This window comes from Haemaphysalis longicornis, unplaced genomic scaffold (assembly GCF_048455015.1).
Source record: "Haemaphysalis longicornis isolate Haplotype H1 unplaced genomic scaffold, Haemaphysalis longicornis Haplotype H1 scaffold_1, whole genome shotgun sequence".
In the NCBI taxonomy this organism is placed as follows: Eukaryota; Metazoa; Arthropoda; class Arachnida; order Ixodida; family Ixodidae; genus Haemaphysalis; species Haemaphysalis longicornis.
In genome coordinates, this window is record NW_027526203.1 from 133,886,457 (window position 1) to 133,913,716 (window position 27,260).

The 27,260-nt window shown below is 50.2% G+C and overlaps 1 protein-coding gene across 1 annotated transcript in view; it reads right to left on the reverse strand.

The window, feature by feature from the left end:
- Window positions 1-2,806: 2,806 nt before the first annotated feature.
- LOC144166047 (uncharacterized) overlaps window positions 2,807-27,260 on the reverse strand; it is a 63,283-nt gene continuing 38,829 nt past the window's right edge. Inside the window, exon 4 of the mRNA XM_077695713.1 lies at window positions 2,807-3,005. Coding sequence (XP_077551839.1) covers window positions 2,980-3,005 — 26 coding nt within the window. The 3' untranslated portion in view covers window positions 2,807-2,979. The remainder of the gene's footprint in view (window positions 3,006-27,260) is intronic.

Genomic DNA, 27,260 nt, shown 5'->3' on the forward strand with positions numbered 1-27,260 from the left:
GAGATGATGTTTACATTAGGTGGTGTTGCCATTACTATTGGATGTTGCCCGGGTTGTCTTTCTTGTCTGAATAAAACTCAGTTATAGTTCAGCGCTTTGTCCTATGTTCTCTTGTTATGCCCTCGTCTATGTGCGCTGTTAATCCATTGACGATCGCGTCGCCAACAACCGTTTTCGTTGAGGCGCGCTTCACACGAGTTTTAACTTCGGCTGGTTGGCGCATAACTTCGAGAGACGGCGGGAGCCAACGGAGCGCACGGGGTGGAAACTCAAGAAACAAAGCGCAAATGTTTATCTACTTATCGTCTGTAACGCTACCGCTTTCTTTCTAAGGCACGTTTCACACAACGCCAGCAGCAAAGTACAACATATATGCCTTTTCAGAGATACACTGGCAAAACTAATAAAGCCTGATGTTTCATTAGTAATAATGTTGAGATGCACAATACTCACGAGGCAAAGGCGAAGAACAAGGTGGCGACGGCAACGGTCTAAATAGTGTTTCATCCAGTGACAACTGTCGGCGCGCTGTCGACTCACTGAACTCTTGCAGACGAATTGAGCTCACAACATAATTCACGCGGCTGCACACAGTCTTCATTCATTCACAGTTGTAACAGTAGGCATTTGAGAAAAATTCAAGGCTCTCATCCTGCTACACGTTTAAGCTGAACTGCGCAGAACACGCCTGAGAGTTGCACATGTTGCACTCCGAAGGTCATGACCAGTGGATTGGATTGCTCATATGATCGGGATTTATAGAACTGTCGTTTTTGCGGTCGGGCAGCTTGCGCAGAGGTTCAAACACGATTTGCAACATGCTTGCCGGAGGTGGCGACGCGCTGCGTGGTAGCAGCATAGTGGTGCACGCCGCCGTGCGTTCGCTGATCAGGCGAACACTTCCTGAGACGCAACAGAAATGTGTCATTACCGAGAAGACTACAGCTCGCGCTGCGCGCAAATTTTATATTACGGAGTATAGTAATCGTCGGTGCATTTTTTACGCCCATCCGTGCTTCTATTTTTTTTTCGCAATCATCTGATAACCGCACTACCGCCGTTAGGTCCCGACTGCGCAACTTACCAAAGGGGCATCGTTGGAGGTGAGGGGAAAAATAGTTATGAAAGAGGTGTCAGCGGTGGTGAGGAGGAGCCCCGGAGCGGCGCCGAGTAAATAGGTGACACCGGAATGAAAACTGGGGGGGGGGGGGGGAAGGGGGGTTAGAGATATTCTGCTTTGCAGTAAAAGGGGGGTAGAGTGCGGGCCGAGTCGAAGTGTATCCTTTCGGTTGTGGAGGAAAGCCTTGACGTAGTTGAAGGTTCCATGACCGCAGTGTGTAGTGGCAAGATTGTCCAGAATTGCAGAATGGTAAACGTTATCGAATGCTCCCTGCACGTTGAGAGTCATGATCATTTTGGGATGGCTGCGGCTAAGGGTTTGGATTACATGCTCTGAGTTGTAGCAGCACGTGTTGAGTGGATAGTCCGGTACGAAAGCCGAATATGGTGTTGGGATACCGTCCGGTTGTTTCAAGATGCGTGGTGAGACGTCTACGAACCAAGTGCTCAAAAATTTTGCGAACGCAAGACGTAAGAGAGATAGGTCGGAGATTGTTGAGTCCTAGGGGTTTGTGGGATTTCGGCATGAGGATGATATCCGATCTTTTCCACGGTTCAGGCAGAGTTGCGGTTTCCCAATGTTGATAGAAAAGGTCAAGAATAACTTGAATGGTTTCGTCGTCGAGATTGCGTAGTCGTCGGTTAGTTATTCGATCGTGTCCAGGGGCGCTGTTGCGTTTTAACATTTGTAGCACCTGATGGAGTTGTTCGATGGTGAACGGGGAGTCTAGCTCGGTATTGTCGTTTCCAGTATATTGCTTATAATCATTTTATGGCGGGGATTGGGATTCATGGCCAAAGATCTTCCATCGAAATGATTCTACGAGTTCCTCAGGTGTTAAGTCTGAGGTTTGTATTAGGCGGTGACTTTGGTTGGACGTAACGGTGCGCGTCTGTTCTTTGTCGATGAGAGAGCGTAGTATGTGCCATGTTTTCTTGGTGCTTAGTGTACCCTGAAGCTGGTTACAGAAAGATGCCCAGTTCTGTTTCTGTATCGTTTTGGAGTAGTCTTGGGATTGTTGGTTTAAGACAGCAATACTTTGCTTTAGGCGTTTATTGTGCTTTTGCTTACGCGACCGCCTGGTAAGACTGTCTGGTGAGCAGCCGATTTTTGTGGTGAGCAGCCGATGCCGAAGGGGATCACGTATGCCACTATCCCGGCTATCGCCTGATGCAATTGGTTGGTTTTGCCGTCAATTTTACCGACGCTCGCAGCCATGGTCAGATCCTAGCCTGTAACCGCTCCTCTGAGAATTATTGTGACGTGTCCTATCGTCAACAATGGCTACACGCAAGCCTCAAGGGCGCACTTGGCCCTCTCCGGCGGTGTGCCACCCAACTGCAGTGTGCACGTGATCGAAGGGTTGTTTGCACGAGTAAGCGGCTTGCTTTTGAATGAGCGGCATGAAGTGGTCGACAGAATACGCCACTGTTGGAGGCGGACGGGTCTCTGCGTTTCTTCTTGTGACGATCTGTGACGCGATCGTGCAGCCTACTCTCCTCCGCACCTTCCCCGTTGCACGTTCCTCCCCTCCACGACGAGGCGCCCTGTTCCTCTGGGCCCGTTTCCGTGACCAGCTTCGTCACTTCCGGCCCTTCACAGACGGGGCACTTACGCTAGCGCGTAACAGTTCGGACTTGAGCACGGAGCAGAGGCTGTTCCTCCTGGGTCAAAGAATGACAAAAGCAAGGGAGAGTAGCTTTTATTATAGTCAGAGGAGCGCTTGGTTGGCGGAGTTGCCGCAAGCAGTTCGGGGATGCGTTGGAATGACAAATGGACCACGACGGTACTACCAATGGTGGAGAGCTCTTGCCCGCGTAACTCATGGCAGGACTCCTTGGTGAAGATTCCATTCCATGTCACTTCCGGGGAGCTCGAACTGTTCCTGCGTGCAAGTAGAAAACGCGATGTTTTACGAGAAAATTCAAGCATGAACACTACCACGTCTTCTCTCTCTCACTATTAAAGGAATCAACTTGGCAGCCTGCAGTGCCGCCTGTAGTACACCACCATCGCCAGCATGTTTGTGTCTACTGCAAGACCACAGCCTCTTCATGTGTTCCTCGAACGGATTCTTTTTTGCGATGTCCCAGTCCACTTACATTCCTCCATTCGGTTAGTCGTCTCCCTCCACTTCTACTCTTATACCCCGATAGCCCACGGGTTGTCAGTTCTCGTTACAAGCCCAGCCAAAGTCCTCAGCTTCTTACTGTAAATTTGAGCCACAATGACTTCCACCGAATTTTTTTCTGTTATCTAGGATTTCTGCAATCCTCCTTTTCATTGTTCATTACGCCTGACCGAAGGTTTTCTTCAAGGTACTCAAGTAGACGCCAGTTGCCTTAACGTTTCCCATCACTATCGTGCACCTGGCTTTTCCTCATTCATCGCAATTCGACCTACTCGCAGAAAGCCAACATCCTCGTCATCATATATAGTTTCGTGCATAGGCTTTACTATATTTAACCTGTACCTCTTGCTTTGCTTGATCACAAAGCTTGCGACTATTATAGCCAATGGTATAGAATTCGGCATTCCTGCAATCTCTTCGTGTATCAAGAAACTGACCCCGAAATCCTTCCTTTCCATATAACTTCGGTAGCATAAAATACGCTTGGTTTCATCACTTATAATCACTCGCCTGTTCTGATAAACTCTGTTAATTCTGTGATATCCAATCAATCCATCCTTGAAATCTCCTTAACTAGCATAGATACGGTACCCTCCCCAGGTTCACGTTACAGAGGCTGCTTGTCCGTACCACTCAGTGTGGGTTTATTTTACCCTCTTTATTTTACCCTTACCCACAGCGCGGGTTTATTTTAACCTCTCGACATTCCACAGAAAAGGGACAAAATCTGTCGATAGCAGCCCGGGAGAATTGCATTCTCCTGTCGATAAAAATATGAATTTGAAGTCTTTCACTCCCGCAAGACTGAACACAAATCACGAGGACACCGAAGCGCACCCCTTGCGGTGCAGTGGATGCGAAAGCAATGGTGTCCAGTTGCCCAACGAGTGTCATCCTTTTTTGTCTGAGTCTTATTATCTCCGTTGCTACGGCCAAAACCCTCGGTCAATCGGACTGGTTATCCCTACTTATTGAGAACTGTAGGTACCAGTTGACGACGTTAGAGCTCAAAGCATAACCTGACGCCTAACGTCAGGCTGGCAGGTCTACACATCCGTTAGCACTGTTGGCATCATGCCATACACTCGCATGTGTTCGTGGGTGCCTCACGATAAAGCTGCATGTCAAGCAGGCATTTGCACCTGCATGGCGAACCGCATTCGCATCGCGAATGTATGTATGTATGTATGTATGTATGTATGTATGTATGTATGTATGTATGTATGTATGTATGTATGCTGTATGTATGTATGTATGTATGTATGTATGTATGTATGTACGTACGTACGTATGTAGACAAAAATAAGGGTTGGCCGTCAAGAAAACCTCGGAAAGGAAAGGGGATGTTGCGACCGTGAGGGCCGACCCGAGCCGAGCTCCGTCGCCTCCGGCATACGTGTGGTAGCGTGGTGTGACGCGAGCGGCCAGCCGCTGTTGTAGCCGTGAAGAAGTCCAGAAGCCGTAGGCTAACGTAACTGTTTACTTCATAGCGAGAGGTGAGCCGTAGCCAAAGAACAATGCCCCGACGGGCGAGGTAACAGTACAGGACTGGAGCAGAGTGACAGCAATGATTCGCTGCTCAAACAGGAATGTGTTACAGCGCTTGGGCGGCTTCTATTTATACCCAAAGCGGTAACGGTCAAAACGCCAACAAGCGGCAACACGCCACGAACGTCACAGACACACACAACGCTCTTTCCAGAGTTCGTGAGCACTCGATAGCATCGGCCCACATTGAGTCCGAGAGAGAGGAGAGAGGAGGACTCCGCTGCGATTGCGGGGCCTCTGTGTCCTTGAAGAGTGTTGAGACGAGCGTCGCCGGCAGCCGCCGAAGTTTTGAAACGTGCCGAAAGCGAAGCGTCTGGCCCGGGCTTGTCGAGGTATGAAAACATGATCACTGACAAGAGGGGACCTGTTTTCAAAGGCGCACGCAGTGGCTTCGCCGCATAGCCGAGGAGTGATGCGGGAAAGTACGGCGGCGGGCCGATTCGTAACAGCTTCTTCGCCGGGGGTCCGAGATCCCGATGGATAAGGGCCTTTAACCGTTGTCCGGAGGGATGCTTTCGACGTGAAGTGCTCGGCAGACGCTCGACTCCAGGCCTCAGCTGTACGACACCGTGCTGGAGCTTCACCGGGCCGGTCACTGGACGAGTAGTGGCTTCCCAAGAACGTCTCTGGCTTGGTCAGGCAAGCAACGAAACAACACAGGAAGGCACAACCGCATCGCCGGCAAGTGCGAAGACAAATCCTCACTGAAGATCTACCAGGCTTTTTGTTGCGAAAAATACGCTAATAACTAACTACTCTAGTTATATTCTAGCCCAGCACTACTTTAGACAAGTGCACAAACTTGAAAGGTGACATATCGTGTGATTGGAAATGTCCCTCACAAAAAGAAATGTAATCGTAAAGGGCGAAACCTGCTTCAGGAAAAACAATGAAATTGAGAACGTCAGGCGTCTACAGGCCACTTCTCACGCTGAGCTGCGATTTGAGCTCTGGTCATTGCCCTGAGCTTTCCCCTTTTTGTACCGTACTTTAGGTGCCCCCGCTCTCTGAAAGCGACTGCGACCGGTCGAGAGGACATCGGCCGTCTCCCGAGACGTGTCTCGAGCGCGCGGAGAAAACTGCCCTACTTTCCACCGCTCGAGCAAGGCGTGCGCTTTCGTTCTCGGCCGCTTCGAGGTCCGTTGAGACCCGGCGCAAACCGAGCGTGCGGCGCTGCCACTCAGCAAGCGCGCATAAGAGCTCTTGCCGCATTTGTTTGCGACACTGTCGGCAAGCGAACACCGCTGGGTGTTTTCGCTTTCCTTTCCGGCTGTCAAGGCCAAATTTCGCACGGGTGGTCCGGTCTCAGAAGACGACTCAACCCCAGGCGACACCGGAATGGCTACGTGCTGGGCTGGCCGTTGCCTGACATCGAGTATCTGAGTTTCAGGTGGAACGCTAGCGGCTCGCTCCGTTGCGGCGCCGTCACTACGCTTAGCTGCACCATGAACCTCGTTCAGTGACTCGACTGCCGGCTCTGCCCCAGCGTTGCTAGGTTCTGAACTCGCGTCCGGAGAAACACCCTTCGTTTCAACGGACTCGTGTTGCCTCCTTCCGCTAACGTCACGGTTTAGCCTTTCCCGCGGAACGCCGTTAGCCCGCGAACTGCTCGCGTTCGGGTCTACAGCCGTTTTCAAGGCCTCCCGTGAACCTGCGCACTTCGAACATGGCGACGAAACATCTCCACTCACAGTAGGGGCCTTACACACAGTGTACTTACGCTGCCCTCTGTAATGAGCCCCCGGAAATGCCCCATCATCGCTCTCTGTCTGAGTCTCGCCATTCCTCACAGAGGTGGCGATGCTATCGTTACATGAGCTCTTCGCAGCGAGCCCAGCTGGTTCTTTCCTCGGCAGTTTCTCGCAATTGTACCCTTTGTCGCGTAACAGCTGATCCGACCTGTTCGAGAATAGGTACCTGTATTCCGGAAGAAGTTGTGGGGATACTGCCGCCTGCGTGACAAGTTCACCAAACGGACCTGTGATGCTGACCTTAGCAATCGGCAGGCGCACATTTCGTGCTGCCACAGCCGGCTTTACCCAAACACACTGCCCCGTCAGCTGATCCGGTTCAATGTACGAAGGGTGGACCATGTCTACCATCGCCGCGGAGTCGCGAAGAACTCGGCATGGTTTACCGTTGAACACGAGCTCACGTACGTACGGCTCTAGAAACTGCCTGCTGTCCTCACTCTGATCTAGCACGTGAAAGACGAGTTTTCCCTTCTTGCGACTCGCAGCGAAATGTCCCGTCTCGCCGTAGTTGTAACACGCAGCCTGTCTGTGCGTTTCAAAAGCTTTCTGCGCAGCTCCTCAGCGTCTGCTCTCTTTTCGTTTTCGCGGCCAGTTTCCCTATCCCCGAAAACGACTTCCTTTGCTCCACCGTCTTCCTCGGAAGCTCTGCCTTTAGGCCCTGATATATCAGGCCTCGGCCTCAACTCTTTTTGGCCGTCTTTCGGCCCCTGCGCACCTCGACGTGCGACGAACTCGTCGGCTAGCTGAGCTGCCTGATCCACAGTATTTACCCCTGGCCTATCTTGCACCCAGAGTCTCAGGTTTTCTGGTAGACGGCGGTAAAGCTGCTCGAGACCGAAGCACTCAACTACCTTGTCGTGCTCTCCGAAAGCCTTTGCCTTTTTGAGCCACTCTTCCATATTAGCCCTCAGCTTGTAGGCGAACTCCGAGTACGACTCGCCCTTAGCTTTCTCGGCTTCACGGAACTTCTGGCGAAACACTTCTGCTGACAACCTGTACTTACGAAGGAGGCTCGACTTGACTTTCTCGTAGTCCTCCGCCTCCTTTGGCAAGCGGGCCATCACGTCGGATACCTCACCTGGCAAAAGCGTAAGCAGCTTTTGCGGCCATGGAGCTCGGCTAAACTGGGCCCTCTCACACGTACGCTCGAAGTTGACCAAAAAAAGACCGATGTCTTCTCCTACCTTGTAGGGTCGCATTAGGTCACACATTCGCAACGTAGGTCGCTCAGTCACCGCAAACTGCACGCTTCGCGCGTTGCTGTCACTCTCACGCCTAGATCCAGATGCCTCGATGTCAAGACGCTTCATTTCCAGCTCATGCGGTCGCTCCTGTTCTCGCCTTCTATCCTCGCGTTCCTCTTTCTGCCTCTCGAGCTCTTGTTGTTTTATTTCCTCGCGTTCCTGTCGCTGGCGCTCAGCCTCTGCCTCTGCAGCCTGACGATTAGCGTTCTCCCTGTCATTGATCAGCTCAATGCACTCAGACAGCTCGTAATCGTCAGCCCCAACAGCGAGTATAGCCTGTATCAACTCTGGCTTTTTCAGCGCGTCCGTAAACATCCAAGCATAACTCTTTTGCAAGCTCCAACAACTGCGGTTTTTTCAACGCCTTCAAATTCATGGTCGATCTGGAGTACTGCTTTCCCACTGCTCCAAAAATGTTTTGCGCGAATAACCCACGCGACAAAAACACACGCCCTACCAGCTATCCTCAGAAGCCTGGTAAAACTCAGTGAAGGAAAGTCCCGCACTCACCCTTGACCGCCAAGAATCCTGCGAAGTCCGAAGCCGCTATGACGTCCGTGGTGTTGGGTCTCGCACCGCTGGCTCCAGATGTTACGAAGTTGCCATTCGACCGCTGCCAACCAGTTGTTGCAACCGGGTGGGCCGACCCGAGCCGACCTCCGTCGCCTCCGGCATGCGTGTGGTAGCGTGGTGTGACGCGAGCTGCTAGCCGCTGTTGCAGCCGTGAAGAAGTCCAGAACCCGTAGGCTAACGTAACTGTTTACTTCATAGGGAGAGGTGAGCCGTAGCCAAAGAACAATGACCCGACGGGCGAGGTAACAGGAATGGGTTGCAGCGCTTGGGTGGCTTCTATTTATACCCAAAAGCGGTAACGGTCAAAACGCCAACAAGCGGCAACACGCCACGAACGTCACAGACACACACAACGCTCTTTCCAGAGTTCGTGAGCACTCGATAGCATCGGCGCAGGTTGAGTCCGAGAGAGGGGAGAGAGGAGGACTCCGCTGCGATCGCGGGGCCTCTGTGTCCTTGAAGAGCGTCGAGACAAGCCTCGCCGGCAGCCGCCGAAGTTTTGAAACGTGCCGAAAGCGAAGCGTCTTGCCCGGGCTTGTCGAGGCATGAAAACATGATCACTGACAAGAGGGCACCTGTTTTCAATGGCGCACGCAGTGGCCTCGCCGCACAGCCGAGGAGTGATGTGGGAAAGTACGGCGGCGGGCCGATTCGTAACAGGGAGTATGTGGTAGGTCATTGAAACAGACAAAGAATTTGGATGGACAGAAAGAAAGTGGAGGAAAAATGCCCGCCGGGTGGGATCCGAATCCAGGACCTCCAGAATACGCGTCTTGTGCGATGACCACTACGCTACCGGTGGGGCTATTTTCCCCTCCACTTTCTGGGGTATTTATGTTAAGGTATTTTTGTTTCCTGCACTTCGGGGTGGTAGCCAGCGCCACTCGGACTACTCGGGGTGAAGGGGACCTTTTTGGTTGTATGTATGTATGTATGTATGTATGTATGTATGTATGTATGCATGTATGCATGCATTTGTCATTAGGAAGAGAGGAAGGTCCACCAGCAGGCGTAAATTGCCTCGCCTTGAAACGGCTACTGGTGTGGGGGAGGTGTAATAGGGAGGAAAGAGTACATAGAAGCTTAACGAGGTACATGGGACATATATAAAACACATTAGGGATGTTAACAAGGATCATATATAAACGATGTGGGAACGCGACCTTAGCGCGTTCCCTTTGGTTCGGCTTCGCCACACCGCTTGCTCCTCGCGGGAACTTGCTCGGCAAGACGTCGGCGAGGGGGATCTACCTCCTCGCCGTAGAAGTGTCTTTAAGCCGGCGAGCGCGCGCGGGATGCGAGCTGCGGGGAGAGTTGGAGCTCGGGAAGCGAGGCGAGAGGACGTGCCTAGCGACCTCCTTCCTTCGAGGATCGGGCAAAAAGGAGGGCGACAATGGCTGCCATCGGCGTCCCAGCGAGGCAAAGGCGAGCGCGCTGAGGCGCCCCCGGAGATGACTGTTGTCGCGGTGAGTCGAACCTCTCGATTCCCTTAAATTGCCCGGGTGAAGAACTAGATCCTCGCCGTCAACCAGCTAGCCTGCATGCTCTTTGAATGTTTATTATCCTGTAATAAATGTCAATGAGCGCAAACACTTTTCGCTTCCTTTGTTCCGTCGAGCCACGGCCCGCCGCGGCTGGCGCGGTACAGCGCGCAGCCGCGGGGTGGGGGCAGATAGCTTGCTAGCTGGACGAAACGAGAAGACGAAGACGGATTAGTCCCTCTCGTCGCCGGTTTTGCTATTGCAGGGAAAAGTAAACCAATCTACTTTAACCCCTCTATAACCCCACAACACATACGGGAAAAAATGAGTTAACCAATTGGGCAAAGTAGCAATACAGAGAGAAACACTATATATATAAACCAAACGTGAATGTAGAGAATACAGTAGGGTGACACGTGTAAAAGGGACACAGGCACGTACCCCCCCCCTCCCCTCACACACACACGCACGCAGGCACGCACGCACACACAGAAAAGCTGCATCCGCAGCAGCACTCCACTACAATCTGGGCGGTTAGAGGGTGTTGTAGTGGAGTGCACAGTGCAGCCCCGAGCCACCAAGGTATGCACCCAGGGCCTCGAGCACTTGGTACCGCTCCATAGCACTGCCCGTGGGCCAAAGGTGTTCATCGAGTGACCGCACTTCTTGAAGCACAGCCAGCAGCTCCGCCCGCCCTGCCGCAAACTTGGGGCGCTCTTCAGTACGTGCGGCCGGGACTGCACGGGCGCTGGGCAGTGACGGCAGGCGGGGCTGGCCACCTGCCCCAGTCGGTGTTTCCGCTATCTGTCCACGCGTCCCCCATGCGGGGACGCAGAATGGCCGAGCGCAGTCGACGTGGTAGGCGTGAGGGTCGCACAGAAGGGGGGCCCCCTCAGACACGCAGCCGCGGGTCTGGATGCCACGGCATTTATCGGAAACGTACGTTGCTCCAATTCCTAAATGTTACTTTTGTAATCACCAATCTGATACAATTCATTTATGACTTAACAGACACGTCTAAAACGTGCTTTTAGTTGAAGGTCACGATGCCCACATTGACAATTTTCAGAGCATATTATAGGCACCTAAAGCCTTAACTGCTTAGTGCGTGAACTTCCGGTCTCTACTTATCACACATGTGTGTCCATATCAGGAGAGATGGTGGGCTAATAGTTGAGCGTAGCTCTAAGCTCCTCGATAGCCTTGTTCATGCCCACCCCGCCATTAAAGCTATGGTGTGCTATGAGATTTGCGCTTACGTGCTACTCCAGCATGTTATATATTGCATTTCATTAAACCGGTGTTGCAACACCGCCCAGTTCCGAGATTTATTTCCCACTGAAAGCTATTTTGAGGTAGCGTGTATGCGGCTAAGGCGTTGTGCTGCTGAGCACGAGGACGTGGGTTAGATTCCCGGCCGCGGCGGCCGCTTTTATGATTGAGGCGAAAAGCAAAAAAGCCCGTGTGTACGAGATTTCCGCGCACTTAATGATCCCCAGGTGGTCAAAATTGATTCGTAGCCCTCCACTACGCCGCGCCTCATCGCCAGCGTTGCGTCGGCGTGTTAAACCCTACAATCAATCCAGGTAGCCTGTATTCAAGAGAAGAGGAAGAGGTTGTGGTTTATGGCACAGCAACCTTTCGGTTATAATGCGCCAAACACGAGGGGAAATGTATCAGTGAAGACTAAACAAATTAAGGTATTTTGAAAATTAAAAGCGTTTTTCTAAGAACATTCAAAGATTTAGGGAGCTAAAACGGGTGTATAAGGCCAGTGTCTTCCAAAAACTAAAAAATTTTACTAAACTCCAGCATTGTTTCGTCGCGATGTAAAAACATTGTTTTTTCGCCAGAGATGGCACAGGCGTGTCCGGTCGACATCTTTAATTTTGACAAACATTTTATACATAGCTTCTTGTGCGTGGGGGAAAACATAAGTGAAGTTGTTTTGAAGAAAAAAAAAATCCCTACGTCAAAAAAAAAAAAAGGCCGCGCATCTGCTCCTTTAGTTGCAAATGACGTCGACAGGCGATAGTCGACTGATGCTCCTGCCAAGTAAAGGACTCCCTTCTCTTTCCCGCTCACCTCTCATGCTGTTCCTACCCCATCTCGTTCCTCCCAAGATAACGCGCTAGAGGTTTGCTCAAGTCAATTAAAATTTACCGAGTTCTACTGCTCCAAGCCGGGTGTCTCGATGCCAGCGCTGCCGTACGGCGAAGACGCGCGTGAATTGAGGCAACCTACTACAACATTTATAAAGCCACGATGCGCAGAACGTGGATCCCATCTAGTGGAACAGTTCGTTGCTATTGCCGTTTGATTTCTTAAATGCCGCCAGGAGGTAGCCCTGGCAACAGCAGGCGACAGTTTTCTGCCATTGATGTAGTATTTCATTTTATATCGGGAAAACAAAGCATCCATGAATTAAATAAAGGAACCCTGCAAATGTCTCTTATGTATTGATTTTCTGCCTTATATTTGCGTAATGTCTTGTTGTTCAACAATGTTGACAAGTATGAATACTGACACCGGACTTAGAGGTTTAGATTTGGCTGTGAGTATATAAGACTATTGTGCAGATTTTATTTCACTTTGGCCGGGTGGCATATTCGAGTCACAGACAGACAGACAGACGCAGAGAGACATACAGACAGACCAAAATTTCTGGGTTTAGGTACCCCAAGAAAGACTTGTCGTCTTTAAAAATTCTCAAAACCGGCTCGGGTCACGGATGTGTTGAGCGGCTCACGGAAAATTTGAAACATTTACCTTTGTAAAACAAAAACTACTGCAGCTATCGCACTAGTTATTTTTATGTAAATACTTTGCATACCTTCACATAATTTAGCATATTCGTGTTTGGCTTGCAGAGCGAATTAGTTTTAATAAAAATTCTTAAATTGGAAAAAAAGTGATTACCTCAGTAGTGGTTTTTTCTTCGGAATGTAGTTATGCTATGTATTTCAAATTTTTTGATGTTATTCTTCTGTCTTTCTTCAATTTTCGCGCGAATTTTAGTTTAGGTTCTCAAGACGATTCAATTTGAAAAAAGCACTGTACTGCAGCCAGGTAACGCATTTTGGTATATTTTGAAAGCCAATTAAAAAAAAGGACATCTTCGATTTTTTTTAGAATTTCACAACTTAAAGCCAAGGTCGCTCTCTATCACCTACATCAAAAAACTGCTGCACTATTTTTGTTGTTTGGGAGCTACGAAGCGGGAAATATGGCCTAGTTAGCTGTATTGCGGTGACACTGAAGTGGTTTGTCAGAAGCCTACGGCCGCAGTGTTAGGCGAGAAATGGCCGTTACAAAGAGAAAATCATAAAAAAAAACATTGCGGTGAGCATGCCGTGTTGAAATTAAGCGTGAGCAAAGTACCCAGCATTTTAACAAGTTGCAGAAAAGGACTTCAACTGGATCGTTCAGGCTAGCGCTCTCGCTCTTCGGTATGCATCTCTTTATGCACTGCCCACTGTTTTTGCGTGCGCTGTGTAGGCCCAGTCGCATATACCGAGTTGGTAAGATGAAATTCGGACCAATCGGGAGCGACCCACTGTTTTTCCGTGGGCTGTGTAGGCCCAGTCACATATACCAAGTTGGTAAGATGAAATTCGGACCCATCGGGAGCGACCCACTGTTTTTCCGTGGGCTGTGTAGGCCCAGTCGCACATACCGAGTTGGTAAGATGAAATGCGGACCCATCGGGAGCGACCCACTGTTTTTGCGTGGGCTGTGTAGGCCCAGTCGAGTTGGTAAGATGAAATGCGGACCCATCGGGAGCGACCCACTGTTTTTGCGTGGGCTGTGTAGGCCCAGTCGAGTTGGTAAGATGAAATTCGGACCCATCGGGAGCGACCCACTGTTTTTGCGTGGGCTGTGTAGGCCCAGTCGAGTTGGTAAGATGAAATGCGGACCCATCGGGAGCGACCCACTGTTTTTGCGTGGGCTGTGTAGGCCCAGTCGAGTTGGTAAGATGAAATTCGGACCCATCGGGAGCGACCCACTGTTTTTGCGTGGGCTGTGTAGGCCCAGTCGAGTTGGTAAGATGAAATGCGGACCCATCGGGAGCGACCCACTGTTTTTGCGTGGGCTGTGTAGGCCCAGTCGAGTTGGTAAGATGAAATGCGGACCCATCGGGAGCGACCCACTGTTTTTGCGTGGGCTGTGTAGGCCCAGTCGAGTTGGTAAGATGAAATGCGGACCCATCGGGAGCGACCCACTGTTTTTGCGTGGGCTGTGTAGGCCCAGTCGAGTTGGTAAGATGAAATTCGGACCCATCGGGAGCGACCCACTGTTTTTGCGTGGGCTGTGTAGGCCCAGTCGAGTTGGTAAGATGAAATGCGGACCCATCGGGAGCGACCCACTGTTTTTGCGTGGGCTGTGTAGGCCCAGTCGAGTTGGTAAGATGAAATTCGGACCCATCGGGAGCGACCCACTGTTTTTGCGTGGGCTGTGTAGGCCCAGTCGAGTTGGTAAGATGAAATGCGGACCCATCGGGAGCGACCCACTGTTTTTGCGTGGGCTGTGTAGGCCCAGTCGAGTTGGTAAGATGAAATGCGGACCCATCGGGAGCGACCCACTGTTTTTGCGTGGGCTGTGTAGGCCCAGTCGAGTTGGTAAGATGAAATTCGGACCCATCGGGAGCGACCCACTGTTTTTGCGTGGGCTGTGTAGGCCCAGTCGAGTTGGTAAGATGAAATTCGGACCCATCGCGAGCGACCCACTGTTTTTGCGTGGGCTGTGTAGGCCCAGTCGAGTTGGTAAGATGAAATGCGGACCCATCGGGAGCGACCCACTGTTTTTGCGTGGGCTGTGTAGGCCCAGTCGAGTTGGTAAGATGAAATTCGGACCCATCGGGAGCGACCCACTGTTTTTGCGTGGGCTGTGTAGGCCCAGTCGAGTTGGTAAGATGAAATTCGGACCCATCGGGAGCGACCCACTGTTTTTGCGTGGGCTGTGTAGGCCCAGTCGAGTTGGTAAGATGAAATTCGGGCCCATCGGGAGCGACCCACTGTTTTTGCGTGGGCTGTGTAGGCCCAGTCGAGTTGGTAAGATGAAATTCGGGCCCATCGGGAGCGACCCACTGTTTTTGCGTGGGCTGTGTAGGCCCTGTCGAGTTGGTAAGATGAAATTCGGACCCATCGGGAGCGACCCACTGTTTTTGCGTGGGCTGTGTAGGCCCAGTCGAGTTGGTAAGATGAAATTCGGACCCATCGGGAGCGACGCACTGTTTTTGCGTGGGCTGTGTAGGCCCAGTCGAGTTGGTAAGATGAAATTCGGACCCATCGGGAGCGACCCACTGTTTTTGCGTGGGCTGTGTAGGCCCAGTCGAGTTGGTAAGATGAAATTCGGACCCATCGGGAGCGACCCACTGTTTTTGCGTGGGCTGTGTAGGCCCAGTCGAGTTGGTAAGATGAAATTCGGACCCATCGGGAGCGACCCACTGTTTTTGCGTGGGCTGTGTAGGCCCAGTCGAGTTGGTAAGATGAAATTCGGACCCATTGGGAGCGACCCACTGTTTTTGCGTGGGCTGTGTAGGCCCAGTCGAGTTGGTAAGATGAAATGCGGACCCATCGGGAGCGACCCACTGTTTTTGCGTGGGCTGTGTAGGCCCAGTCGAGTTGGTAAGATGAAATTCGGCACCATCGGGAGCGACCCATTGTTTTGCGTGGGCTGTGTAGGCCCAGTCGAATTGGTAAGATGAAATTCGGACCCATCGGGAGCGACCCACTGTTTCAGTAACTCACGATGTCACCCGCGTTGTCCCGTCGTAGTCCGCACCGTCGTTGTCCGCACCCCTCCCCCTACACTATATAAAAGAAAATACTATCCGGCGCCTGGTTTCGATCCCTCGACCCTGCGGGCGGAACGCAATGTACATGGTGCTCTACCCACTGCGCCACAAAGCCGACACAGAATGGGACGCTACGAACGCGCCTTATATCGTTGACTCATTCAAATTACTGCTGACGAGCGCTCTCTCGTCAGCAGTTGCCACAAGTTCAACAACATTAACGTAACGCAAACTACTTAACGTCGTGCGCCCCCGGAAATGCTCTGCATTTGATCGTGCCCCTCGCGAGGGGGATGTTTCACTGCGTCGCCATGCGAACAGTTTGCCACGCTTTAGTTTCAGTTCTTTCTTTGCTGGGGTGCCGACGAGCGGCGCCACCTCCTCGCACTTCGCCGCGGGAGGATCCGCGGCGGGGGCGAGAGATGGCGCTGGCGTCTCCGCGGCCGCGTCTGCGGCCTCCGCGGGCATTTTGTTTTGAATTTTAAACATTCTTTGTCAGTGCCAGTTTTTATTTTCGCTAGCTATGGTAAAAACCAACAGAACGAGCTTTTTGCGTGGGCTGTGTAGGCCAAGTCGCACATACCGAGTCGGTAAGATGAAATTCGGACCCATCGGGAGCGACGCACTGTTTTTGCGTGGGCTGTGTAGGCTCAGTCGCATATACAGGGTTGGTAAGGTGAAATTCATACCCCTCGGGAGTGACCGGGGAGCACAGGCTATGCGCGAGCTGAGTCTAACTTGCAGCGTCGAAGAAAGCGTTCTGTCGGAAATAAGTAATGAAGGGTGGCCGCTGAACTTGCTGCTTAGTTTCAGTAAGATATGATCTCATGCTACCCAGAAAAACTAAAAGTATCAAAGAGAACATATAACCATGACCTTAGCCACCTCGAGCGATAACAGGAGGCGGCTTGAAAAAAACCGCCCCAGCTAGGAAGAGTTTCTGCTTGCCCATAGCCTGCTGTGATTCACACACATCAACCAGCCCAAGGAGGCTCGATGGCCCAATATTAGTGAGGAGCGCGAGCTATGTGCTGATTATTTAAGATGACATAAAAAATTGCCTCAAAATGGAACTTTCCTAGCGTGAAAGATCTCGACACTGGAACAAAAGATCACGTTCAGCTGACTAACACAGCCTGAACATCCTTGCCTGTATTTAAGAAAGACACACCTGACCACATTCCTATGGGACTTGCTATTTCATGACCAACGGGCTTAAAAAGCATCGTGTACCGATACAAAACGTTTTACAGGTATATGGAAATGTTCCTAACGGCCTAGTTTGCTTCTTTGAGAAATATATCATTTCTTCATTGAAATAAAAAATAAACAATAGACACATATTGGTTTATCAATTTTCACCGGATGGCGCTAGCTGTCTAGCAAGCGACAGTTTTGTTACTTTATTTTAGTACAGTAGTGACATATGTCCAAAATAAGCAAACTAGGCCGTTTGGAGCCTTTTCATCAATCTGGAAAACTTTTCGTATAGGTGCACGGTGGTTTTTAAGCCCGTGGTTCATGAAGTAGTCAGTCCCATAAAGAATGTTAACAGGTGAGTCCCCGTTAAGGTCACTAGACAGCTACCACCCTCGTACTTTTAGCATCTAAAACACTTTGGTTGCCGCTAACCGCTATTAGCCACTTGGATCAGCCTCACTGCCCTCTTGCTTCATGCTCAAGCGAACGACAGTAAAGACGTATGGCATCGTCGGTGCTGAGTGCTCTGCAGAAGCATATAGTGTGACAGATATCCGCGGTAACCAGTTCATATGTACTCAAATTTTCTGTAAACAGACAATTGCGCACTGGTTCTATTCCTATAATTTGAAGAAAGAAAGAGTACGAGATCAGACAACTGAAATGCATATACAGTGCTAACATAAGGATAATTTTCAGTGTTGGTTCATTAAAGACTTGTTATTATCACTCCATGACTTCGTTGGGCTTCATCCAAAATATTATGGCAATCATTTTAAGCCCAGCGGTCTTAAAAAAAGGCCACTCCTCCAATTGTATTTCAGTACTTTCAGTTTTTCAGTATTTTCAATTTTCAATATCTAAGTTTCAGTATTTAAGTGCCGTCATGCAGGTTATTTTGAGTCTCTTTACGTATGCTCCAATGTTAACATTGAGCCATATATGATGACTAAAAAATCTTGCTCACTTTGTACTGGAACAAGCATATCTCTGATTTTTATTTCAGGTTTGCTATGAATACCTCCTTTTCGCGTGGAATACACACATGTACAGCCGGTAAAACGCTTGTCTATAACAGCGATTTCAACTTCGACAAGCTACATCCGAAAACTGCCGAAACATACTCGTTCCAAACATGTCGGAGGCAAAAGCGAAGGGCTAAGACTTCAGAATTCCGCAGTATTTTTATTCAAATCCCGCTCCGGCGGGGCAGGATAGGGCTGAGAGTACGAACGCTGTGTTATAGACAAGCCTTTTACCGGCTGTACACTTCTCAGGAGTAAACCGGAAATCATTTTTCTGGACTTGCCTTTCACAGACTGAGATGTTACACGCAGAAAAAGAAATGTGCAGGTCACCGACATAAAAGAAATACAAAACAGAGCAAGGGGATAACCTTTGCCAGAGAATTCGTTTTAATGCCGAAATGTGTCACACTGAGCACACTGCCCTGACCAACTCCATTTTCCTCACTTAAATACGGGAGAGTGTATTGCCAAGCCTCACATTAAAGGTTCGTTCATTAATAAAATCTTCAAAAGAATAAAACGTTCTCCCTCCAGTTCCCATTGCAGTCATATCCTGCAAATTCTATATCGCCAAGTTGTATCATACGCTTTGTCATATCCAGAAAGATGACAATAAAGAACTAATTGTTAACGAAAGCCTCTCGTATCACAGTTTCAAGCCTAAACAGGTGGTCAGTTGTAGACCAAAACTGCTGAAAACCACATTAAAACCTATCTAAGTAACCGGAATGTTCAAGAAGGAAGACCAATCTAAAATTTACAATTCGCTCAAATGTCTTGCACATACAGCTAGTCAAAGTTATGGGTCAGTGACTTGATGAAAATTCGCGTGGCTTGCCGACTTTCAATAGTGGAATAAGAAGAATTCTTTGTCATACTTGGGGCAGACTACCTGTTTTCCAGATTTTGCTGAACAACTTAAGGAGTACTTCTAATGAGCTGTCATTTAGGTGCTGCAGAAATTCGTAGTGAATACGGTGAGGTCTGACTGCAGTAGCCTTGCACTGAGCTAATGCTCTTTTGAGTTCGCACAATGTAAATTCTTTATTATAGTCCTGAGAGTTCTGCTACTATTTTTAATCCTGAGCATTTCAGCAACAGTCTTGTGTCTCAGGAGCTCTACGGTGTACTTTGTAGCACTAGAGACTTCCGTGACGTGTGCGCTTAAAATATCCGCTTGCTTTTAACAGCGGAACTGTTGTAGCTGGCAGTAATGTGTGGCGGGTAGCGCGTTAAAAATACCAGGAAAATGCCGAGCGCTCGTGAGCACGTGCCCCGCGGCTTCCGCCGACTGTCCCAGGCACACGCACTGGCTTTAGTGAAGAAAAAAATGGCGATAACTCCGAGGAACGAGAAAATGCCCAGCGCTCGTGAGCTCGTGCCTCACTGAGACCGCCGAGCGTCCCAGGGTCGCACAGCGTCCCAGGGTCGCAAAAAAAAAAAAAAAAATCTTAGCGAGAACCTTGAGGAGCGCCTCGCGTTGCCTAGCAACCTACAGCGCCACAGCTGGCGCAACACCTGCTCCCCGGAACCTCGACGAGACTACAGGAAAGCCGCTCATGTGTCGCGCAGATACGTGCCGCCGCTGCGCCCTAGCTGTCAAGCTCTACCACGCATATACTGCGCGGAACACGACCACATCGATGCATGTGTCGATGACTATACTACTAGCACAGTTCATTGATTGTGGGGTTTAACGCGCCGACGCAACGCAGGCGATGAGGCGCGCCGTAGTGGAGGGCTCCGGATTAATTTTGACCACCTGGGGATCTTTAACGTGCGCCGAAATCTCGTACACACGGGTGTTTTTGCTTTTCGCCTCCATCAGAAAAGCGACCGCCGCGGCCGGGAATCGAACCCGCGACCTCGTGCTCAGCAGCGCAACGCCTTAGCCACTGAGCCACCGCGGCGGGTACTAGCACAGTTCAAAGCGACGACGGAAAATGTAAACAATGTCAAACCTGTACAGATGCGTGGTGATGTGTGCCTCAGTGCTCACGTAGAAAGAAATCCTTCAGCTTAGCTATGGTTCTTGCAACAAATTGCATCCATTGTCAGTAGAGAGAAGGGGTACAGTAAACCGTCTCTGGCAGCCTCTGAGTTTCCATAAATAGTCCCAAACGTTTTTTGTGATAGTGGTAGTGTTTATTATGCTTACAAAGCTTTGCTACGAGGTTCTTTTGGGGGCTTTTGCGATTTTCCTGGCAGCAGCTGGGGCGACATTAAAGATCAGAAATTTTTCCATAAGATGTCCACCCCAATGGAAGCTTGAAAAAGCAGAATGGAAAATATTTACGGAGTTTAGTGGTTTTTAAATAAACAAATAAATAAATAAATAAATAAATAAATAAATAAATAAATAAAAACCAACCAACTTCGTTAATTTTTTCCCAGTCTGCTTTTTTGAGTTTCAATCGGGGTGGACAGCTTTTGAGGGCAGAGAGAGAGGCTGCACTTGCCGCAACATGGCACGAAAGTGGTCACTTCCATATGGGTGATTCACTGCACGCCACTCGAATTCCATCTGGAGGTCTGGCGACCCAACACAAAGGTCTCATGCAGAAAAGCTTCCCGGTAACCGCAGAAAAGTGTGTCTCGTCTTCTACGTTATTGAAAACAGCAACTCTGTTAGCAGTTATCCAGCGTGCGATTAGTTGTCTCCGGCTGTCGAGTTTTAAATGCGGAGCATTTCTTAGGCTGGCGATGTCACTCGTCGATGTTGTCGGCGCCGCCCACACGCTCACTGCGCATGCGCGTCGCGTCGAGGCGCAGGTGCGCGTCTCTCCCCCGTACCCTCCTCGCTCTCAACAACAGGTGCGGCGGTGCGGGAGGAGCGCGTGTACCCCGTGCGCTCCGTCGCTCTCAACAACAGCTGCGGCGGTGCGGGGGGAGCGCGTCTGTGCGCGCATGCGTCGTAGCTACCCGTGCGCTGCGTCGCGCTCAACAGCAACGGCGGCAGGGCGTGTACACGTGATAACGGTGTGGTGGGTGCGTGGAAAGTTCGCGCGCTTGTGTACGGAAGTGTGCGCATGCGCGTCTCTCCCCCGTACTCCTCTCCCTCGAACGAGGGCGGTGTGTATATAAGCGGCGGAGCGCGCGTTCGAAATTCAGTCAAGGGCGTCTTTGCTTGGCTTTCGCTTGACTTGACGCTTTGCTTGACGGCACCAAGCAATAAAGACAGACTTTAACTTTACACTCCTTCCCTTCGCTTCTCCTTCATTCAATAAATAAGAACAATAAAGACGAAATAACAATTAAGCATTCCCAAACCATACCCAATTACGCAACATTCACGCGATACCCCCACCACTCTGCGACGCATTTACTCGAGTTCCCCCCGTGGGAAGATGCGGGCGGGTTTTTTTCACCTGCCCAGGCAGTGATGTGCCTTAAAGGGGCCATGCAGACAAAACACATGTTTGGTTCATTCGAAAGATTGACTCATTATAATCATACTGACACCACTTTTAACCCACACTTCGCTCAAATAAGCTATATAATTAGAAAAAAAAGGGAATGGCCATGCGACCCACTTGCTCATTTCCCGCAACAGAACCTATGATGTCAGACCAGCCAGCTCTGCGATTGGTGGAGGCAGGTGAAACCAAACGCAATTTAGTCAGAGCTTATAAGCTTGCCGAACGAGCTATTCGCGCTTAAATTTAGGGCACATTTTTTTTAGAAAAGTAACAATGGTGGGGTAGACAGTGGAAGTAACGAACAAACACGTAAACACTGAAGCGAGTAGTGCGGCACTTTGCCGGCTTACACTGCCTAACACAGCCGTCGGACGCGTTGCACTTGATTGATTGATTGTGGTGTTTAACGCGCCGACGCAACGTAGGCGATGAGGCGCGCCGTAGTGGAGGGCTCCGGATTAATTTTGACCACCTGGGGATCTTTAACGTGCGCCGAAATCTCGAACACACGGGCGTTTTTGCTTTTCGCCTCCATCAGAAAAGCGGCCGCCGCGGCCGGGAATCGAACCCGCGACCTCGTGCTCAGCAGCGCAACGCCTTAGCCACTGAGCCACTGCGGCGGGTCGCGTTGCACTTGAATGATAAAACACTGACCAACGGACATTAGCGTCACGGTCACTTACATGGCGATGTTTGTAGAGTCATAGCTTATGTTTTAGGAAATGATTAGTATGAACCGTAACAAAAATGCGGTAGGTATAGAAGTTCGGCCAGAGTGCGAACACTGCCACTTCAGTGGTATTTCAGCTCCATCTATGAAAGTGGGCGATAAACAAGATATGTGAGATAAACAAGTCTGTGAGATGGTAGCAGCCCTGGTCAAGGCACTGCTCTGGTACGTGATTGTCGACGTCACGAAAATACGATTTAGCGGAAAATAGAAATTTGGCTGAAAATGTTTAATTTCTCAGTGAATAAAGCATCGTTTGCTGCCGGACAAACGTTATGGGCACTATAAAACACTAAACCTTTCGAGCAAAACAAACGTGTATTTTGTCTGCATGGCTTCTTATAAATCTCTCGTAACTAACGGCGCAGGAAGTTGTTCAACACGGTCGTTCAGTTCCCCCAACGACACATTATCTGATTGTGGCAAATAAAGTGAGACAAAGGTGATCAGGTCGATGACGTAAACTTGTACCGCAACAGCCTCCAGTGTAGTGTTGAGTTGTATTGACTTTAAAATTATGCCTTGTGCCACAACTAAAGTCACAGCCCCTGAGGCACAGTTCCAGTCCTCTGTCCTTTAGGAGAAGGTGGAAATTTCGGAGAATGCTGTCAACTTTTTTTGTTAAAATTGTTTCCTGCAACGCCATTACTTGGAGTTCCTATTCGTCTAATAATGTGTGAATATCGTCTTTGTTGTGGACTAGACCGTTACAGTTGCACTGCATAAAGAAAACTGTCGTATTGGTATTGGAGTGAGTCAGTTACACTTAAATTTTTCTTGTTTACGTCACTGCGCCAAAATCAGGGCCAGTTACTCGGGGAGCTTGTGGCTTTTTGCCGCGGCCAAGACTGCCGCGCTGCTGCTCTTTGGACGACGGCGATGCAGGCTGACGTGGCGTGACATCCACGCCGTCATCTGAGTTCTACGGCGTTGACGAGATGGAGGTTTTTATACGCCCACCACGCAACGTGTTTGATGGAATGGCGGATAATCGCTGACCACCTGGGTCGAAATCTCGTGCGCCGAAACGTGCCCCGAAATCTCGTACACACCGGCGTTCGGCGCACGTTAAAGATCCCGAGGTGGTCAAAATTAATCCGGAGCACTCCACTTTGGCGCGCCTGATGGGATTGCTTTATCAGCTGAATGCATTATTAGGAAGCGTGGAAAGTTGTCTGGGTTGGTGAAGACAAGGTTGAGATTGGATTGAAAATTCTTTCGTTGCGGGCCCTTTTCGGGGCCCCATTATTTGAAGAGAGGGGTTTTGAAAATACCATGCACCATGGCCAATGAGGTCCTGGAGCTCTGTCTGGTAAACAGACAGGGAGCCCATAGTCTGGAGCTTGACCAGGGCTCCGTGGCCACCGTTCGAGGCTTCTATCATCCACGTCTCAACATATCACCATGGTTGGTCACGGCTTATCTACGGGGGTCGGGGTCCGCAGTGTCGCCAGTCACGGTCACCATGGATTACTCGTGGATGAATACTCAAGGTGCCCCGTGCGGTGTGTATGAAAGACGCCAATAGTAATGCCATTGAAACCGGTACAGGTATCCGGAGGACAGCTGTGTTGACCTAGGACCAGAGCTTTTGGCACTTTCACTTACAACACTCCCCATAGGCTTCACGTATCACAAAACGTCACTGCGACTGCTCCACTGTTTGGATTTTTCCAGAGTTCATATATGTAGTTCTAGGAGCGGGCGCTGTATAGAGGAACCCTAGACTTTTTGTATTGCGGAGCTATCGGCCTACGACACCGCAAACTATATTTTTTCACACACCACGGGGAGGAGGTAGTAACCAAGGCTGAGTGGCTCCATGGAGGAAGGAAAAGCTCGACGGCTGGCCACAGAATACCGTCAGCTGTCTCGGCAACGCACTCTGAATATATTACACAGCCCGTAGCTATTCGTCGCAGTCATAAATTTTGGTTGGAGGGACTAAGTTCGCTAGCGGTTTAAGTAAACCGAGTAGATGTGTTCAGTTTAGTTTTCATTGCCAGCAGGTCGCATCGGTCTGCCGAACTCGACGTTGCAGTTGAGGGCCTGTCCCGCCTGATGAAGCAAAGCCTTTGCATTTATTACCGTCATGTGTAGTAACGACAGATTTCCCTTCTTGGATTCCCATTTTGTTTGTCGCTTGGAATTACGTAACATGCAGAAGGGTCCATATACCCGGAACTGAATTTTAAAGCAAATCTTTCTGCCTCTACCAGCCAACGGTTCTTTCGTGGCGTGCGGGCCAAGAAACTCCCAGCGCGGCTGGGGAGGCGGAGGGCGCTTTTCACTCACGGAGCAGCGTAGGTGGCGCGGCGATAAGGCGCTATTACCCAGCGTTCCCCGTGTTCGCCCCGCGGGCGCGTCGGCGGGACCCTTCCGTCGGCTTCGTCGTCTGCTTTAGTGACGGTCGTTTTATGCCTGTTTTAGCGCAGCTTCGAATCCATTGAGCGCTTCCTTCGCATGGCTTCATTAACTTGTTCGACAGCACCTCCTGGGTAACCCGGACCAGACGGGATTAAGTGGTCGTACGGCAAAAATACGTTAAGGGTTGTTTTTCACGGTGGGAAAAGAAAATGTAGAGACAACTTACATCTGGCCGCTAGAGAAACGCCAACATTTGCGCACTGCTTGTCAGGAACAGGACTGCGTTTACTAAATAGCTGAATACCAATTCGATTGTGTTTTAACAGGTATTAAAAAAGACGAATGGAGCAATTGGTTCTCACAAATAGCCATTATAAAAGTTCCGTCAGCTTTCTCGGAATTCTCAAGCTTACGAAACTATTTAGTTTAAATCTGCATATATAGAAATCACCACGCTCACATGCCGGATTGTTTCGGTGTCTGCGCTTGTGGCGCGCGGTGGTGTAGCCCCGAGCTAGCACATCAGGATGGCTAGGTTCCGCTGTCTCATTCTTTGAAACACGCTCCTCTCCGTTTTCTTTCTTCCGGTGCACGGCCAGGCTACAGCAGCGGCGACCACCGCTCGAGCGCGGCCGTTGCCGACGCTGCTGCGTTCGGGATGGCGCCCCCGCGAATCCCAGGTAACGGCTGACAGGATCGCCGGTTTCACTCTTTCTAGAGCCACGTGTGCGAATTGAAGTGACGTCGCTTGTGGAATTGTTGTGGGGGTCATTCACAGCTTTGCTTTCCAACCACCTTCACAGCGTGGATTGGAGCCAATTTTTTTTATTTGGCTAACTCTGATAAGCATTTTCACGCCCGTATACCCTGAATTAACGAAGAAGAAGCAGGAGAATTTTGTCTTTGGTGCGGCTGTTTTTCTTGTGTGCATGTCACGCCGTGGCAATATTTATTGTTTGTGTTTTTTCAGCGTCAGAAGTTCTTATGCACGGAGCTTCAATTTAAAGCCCACTGTGGGGCCCACAGCTGTATGTTGGGCAGTATATTTAAATACCATATGCATTTTCTTGATTTATGAATGCGAGAAATACAGAATAATAGAATTAGAGCTGTGTAGTTTTAGAGAAAACAACACTAGTACTTAAGCAAAACACGCGCGGCGGCTGACATTCATCCTTATTGACTTGCCCAGATTTACTTTGAAGCGACGAAAAAGCGGAACTCCCGTTAATTGCCTGTGGAAGCGTGAGCAAACGGTCATTAATAAGACCGCCGCAACATCGTAAACGTTTTGAAAGTTATTTTACACCCGCCGTCAGCGCTCGTGACGCAGCGGCGCCGGTGCAGCCAGGAGGAGGCTGTGCGCCTTCTCAACGCCGCCTGTATCACGTCCGCTTTCGTGTCAGCCGAAAATGGCGAACAGTCGATGTCCTGATGCTCTCTTCTGCCTTTTCCTCGTTTTAGCCTCCACGCGTGCTCGTGTCTTCGGGACGTATGACAGCGCTGCTTTCCGGAAACAGGGTTTGTCCAGCCTTTGCGATATGACGCTGCTACGCCTCCATATTTTCTCGGTGTCTTCCAGTCAAATGACGGGGCAAGCTTGGCTGTCCTGGACTGGAAAGGACTTTATTCGCATCGATCCTGCAGTGGGCGGGGGTTTGTTAGGACCCCCCGTCCCGACGCGGCCCGTCGTTGCATCTTCTTCGCTACCCTACTAGGCGTAGGCTCCTTTACGGAGTCCGTGCTTTTCGAGTGCAGTAAAGACCTGCTGGATGGCCCACTCTTGCTTCGTCTTTTCTCTCGATTCGATGGCTTCCTGTAGTTACCTCGACTTGCGTTACCTTTGGCGTCGTAATCTCTCGATCCAGTATTTCGTTCGGGGCTCCTCCGTACCCCGGTTGTTTCTTGGTTTCCGTTTGCGGCATGTAGTTGGTTTTGAGCTTCTTGATCAGCTGTTCCTTGCCTAAGGACTTTTCAGCTGGAGCAGCGACGCAAGGCGGGCCGACAAAGTGTATATAGCTCCGGCAGGGAGCTATATATGCCGAATGTTTCGCGGACCTATAGGGACGCCAACTTCGGCACGCCACACCACGGATGAGCGGCTCAACCACGGAGCAAGATATAGAGGAGCGCCGACTGTGGCCCAGAAAAAATCATTTGCTCGGGCCGATAATGTCCCCGCGCCGCCAGCCGCCCAGCTTTCCCTTTGCTCTCTTCCTTCTTCGTTCGCCCTTTCGTCGCTGTGCCTCTGTACATGGCTCTTCCCTTCTTCGCTCTCCCCAGAGGAGTCTTTTCTTTCGCAACGACGTCTGTCGTATGCCTGTCCTACTATGCAGGAGGAATGCCTGCACGCGCGGAATTTAAACACCCGTGCGCAGCCGGAATAGACGGCGTAGATAATCGCACGCCACCGCATACATGGCGATCGCTTATTCCCTCCCTATCAGGGGGCATTTATTCTGACATTATGAAGACACGCTAAAAATATTGTACTAACCCAGCAGATGTAAGACGCAACTGAACGAGCACCAAAGAATGAGCAAGAGTAATATGAAACGCCGCAGCATGCAGTCTAGCGTGATTCTGCTTACGACAAATCGATGCAGCGCAAAAATTACCCTCTGTTGTTGGCCCGCTCTCCGGCCGCGTGCTTAATTATTTATGCCGCTTCTGCGCACGAACAACGCTTACAAGGGTCGCATGGAGTCTCCATCGGCAAACGGCAATGAAACACATTTCTGTGCCAATGACTGAATTGGACGGCTGCCCTGTTGTAATAAGTATACAAAAACACTGTAATCTTGATAAGGCACCCAAAAATATCAACAGCAACCTTCATTGCAACTCATACCGCAACTTACCGCCCGA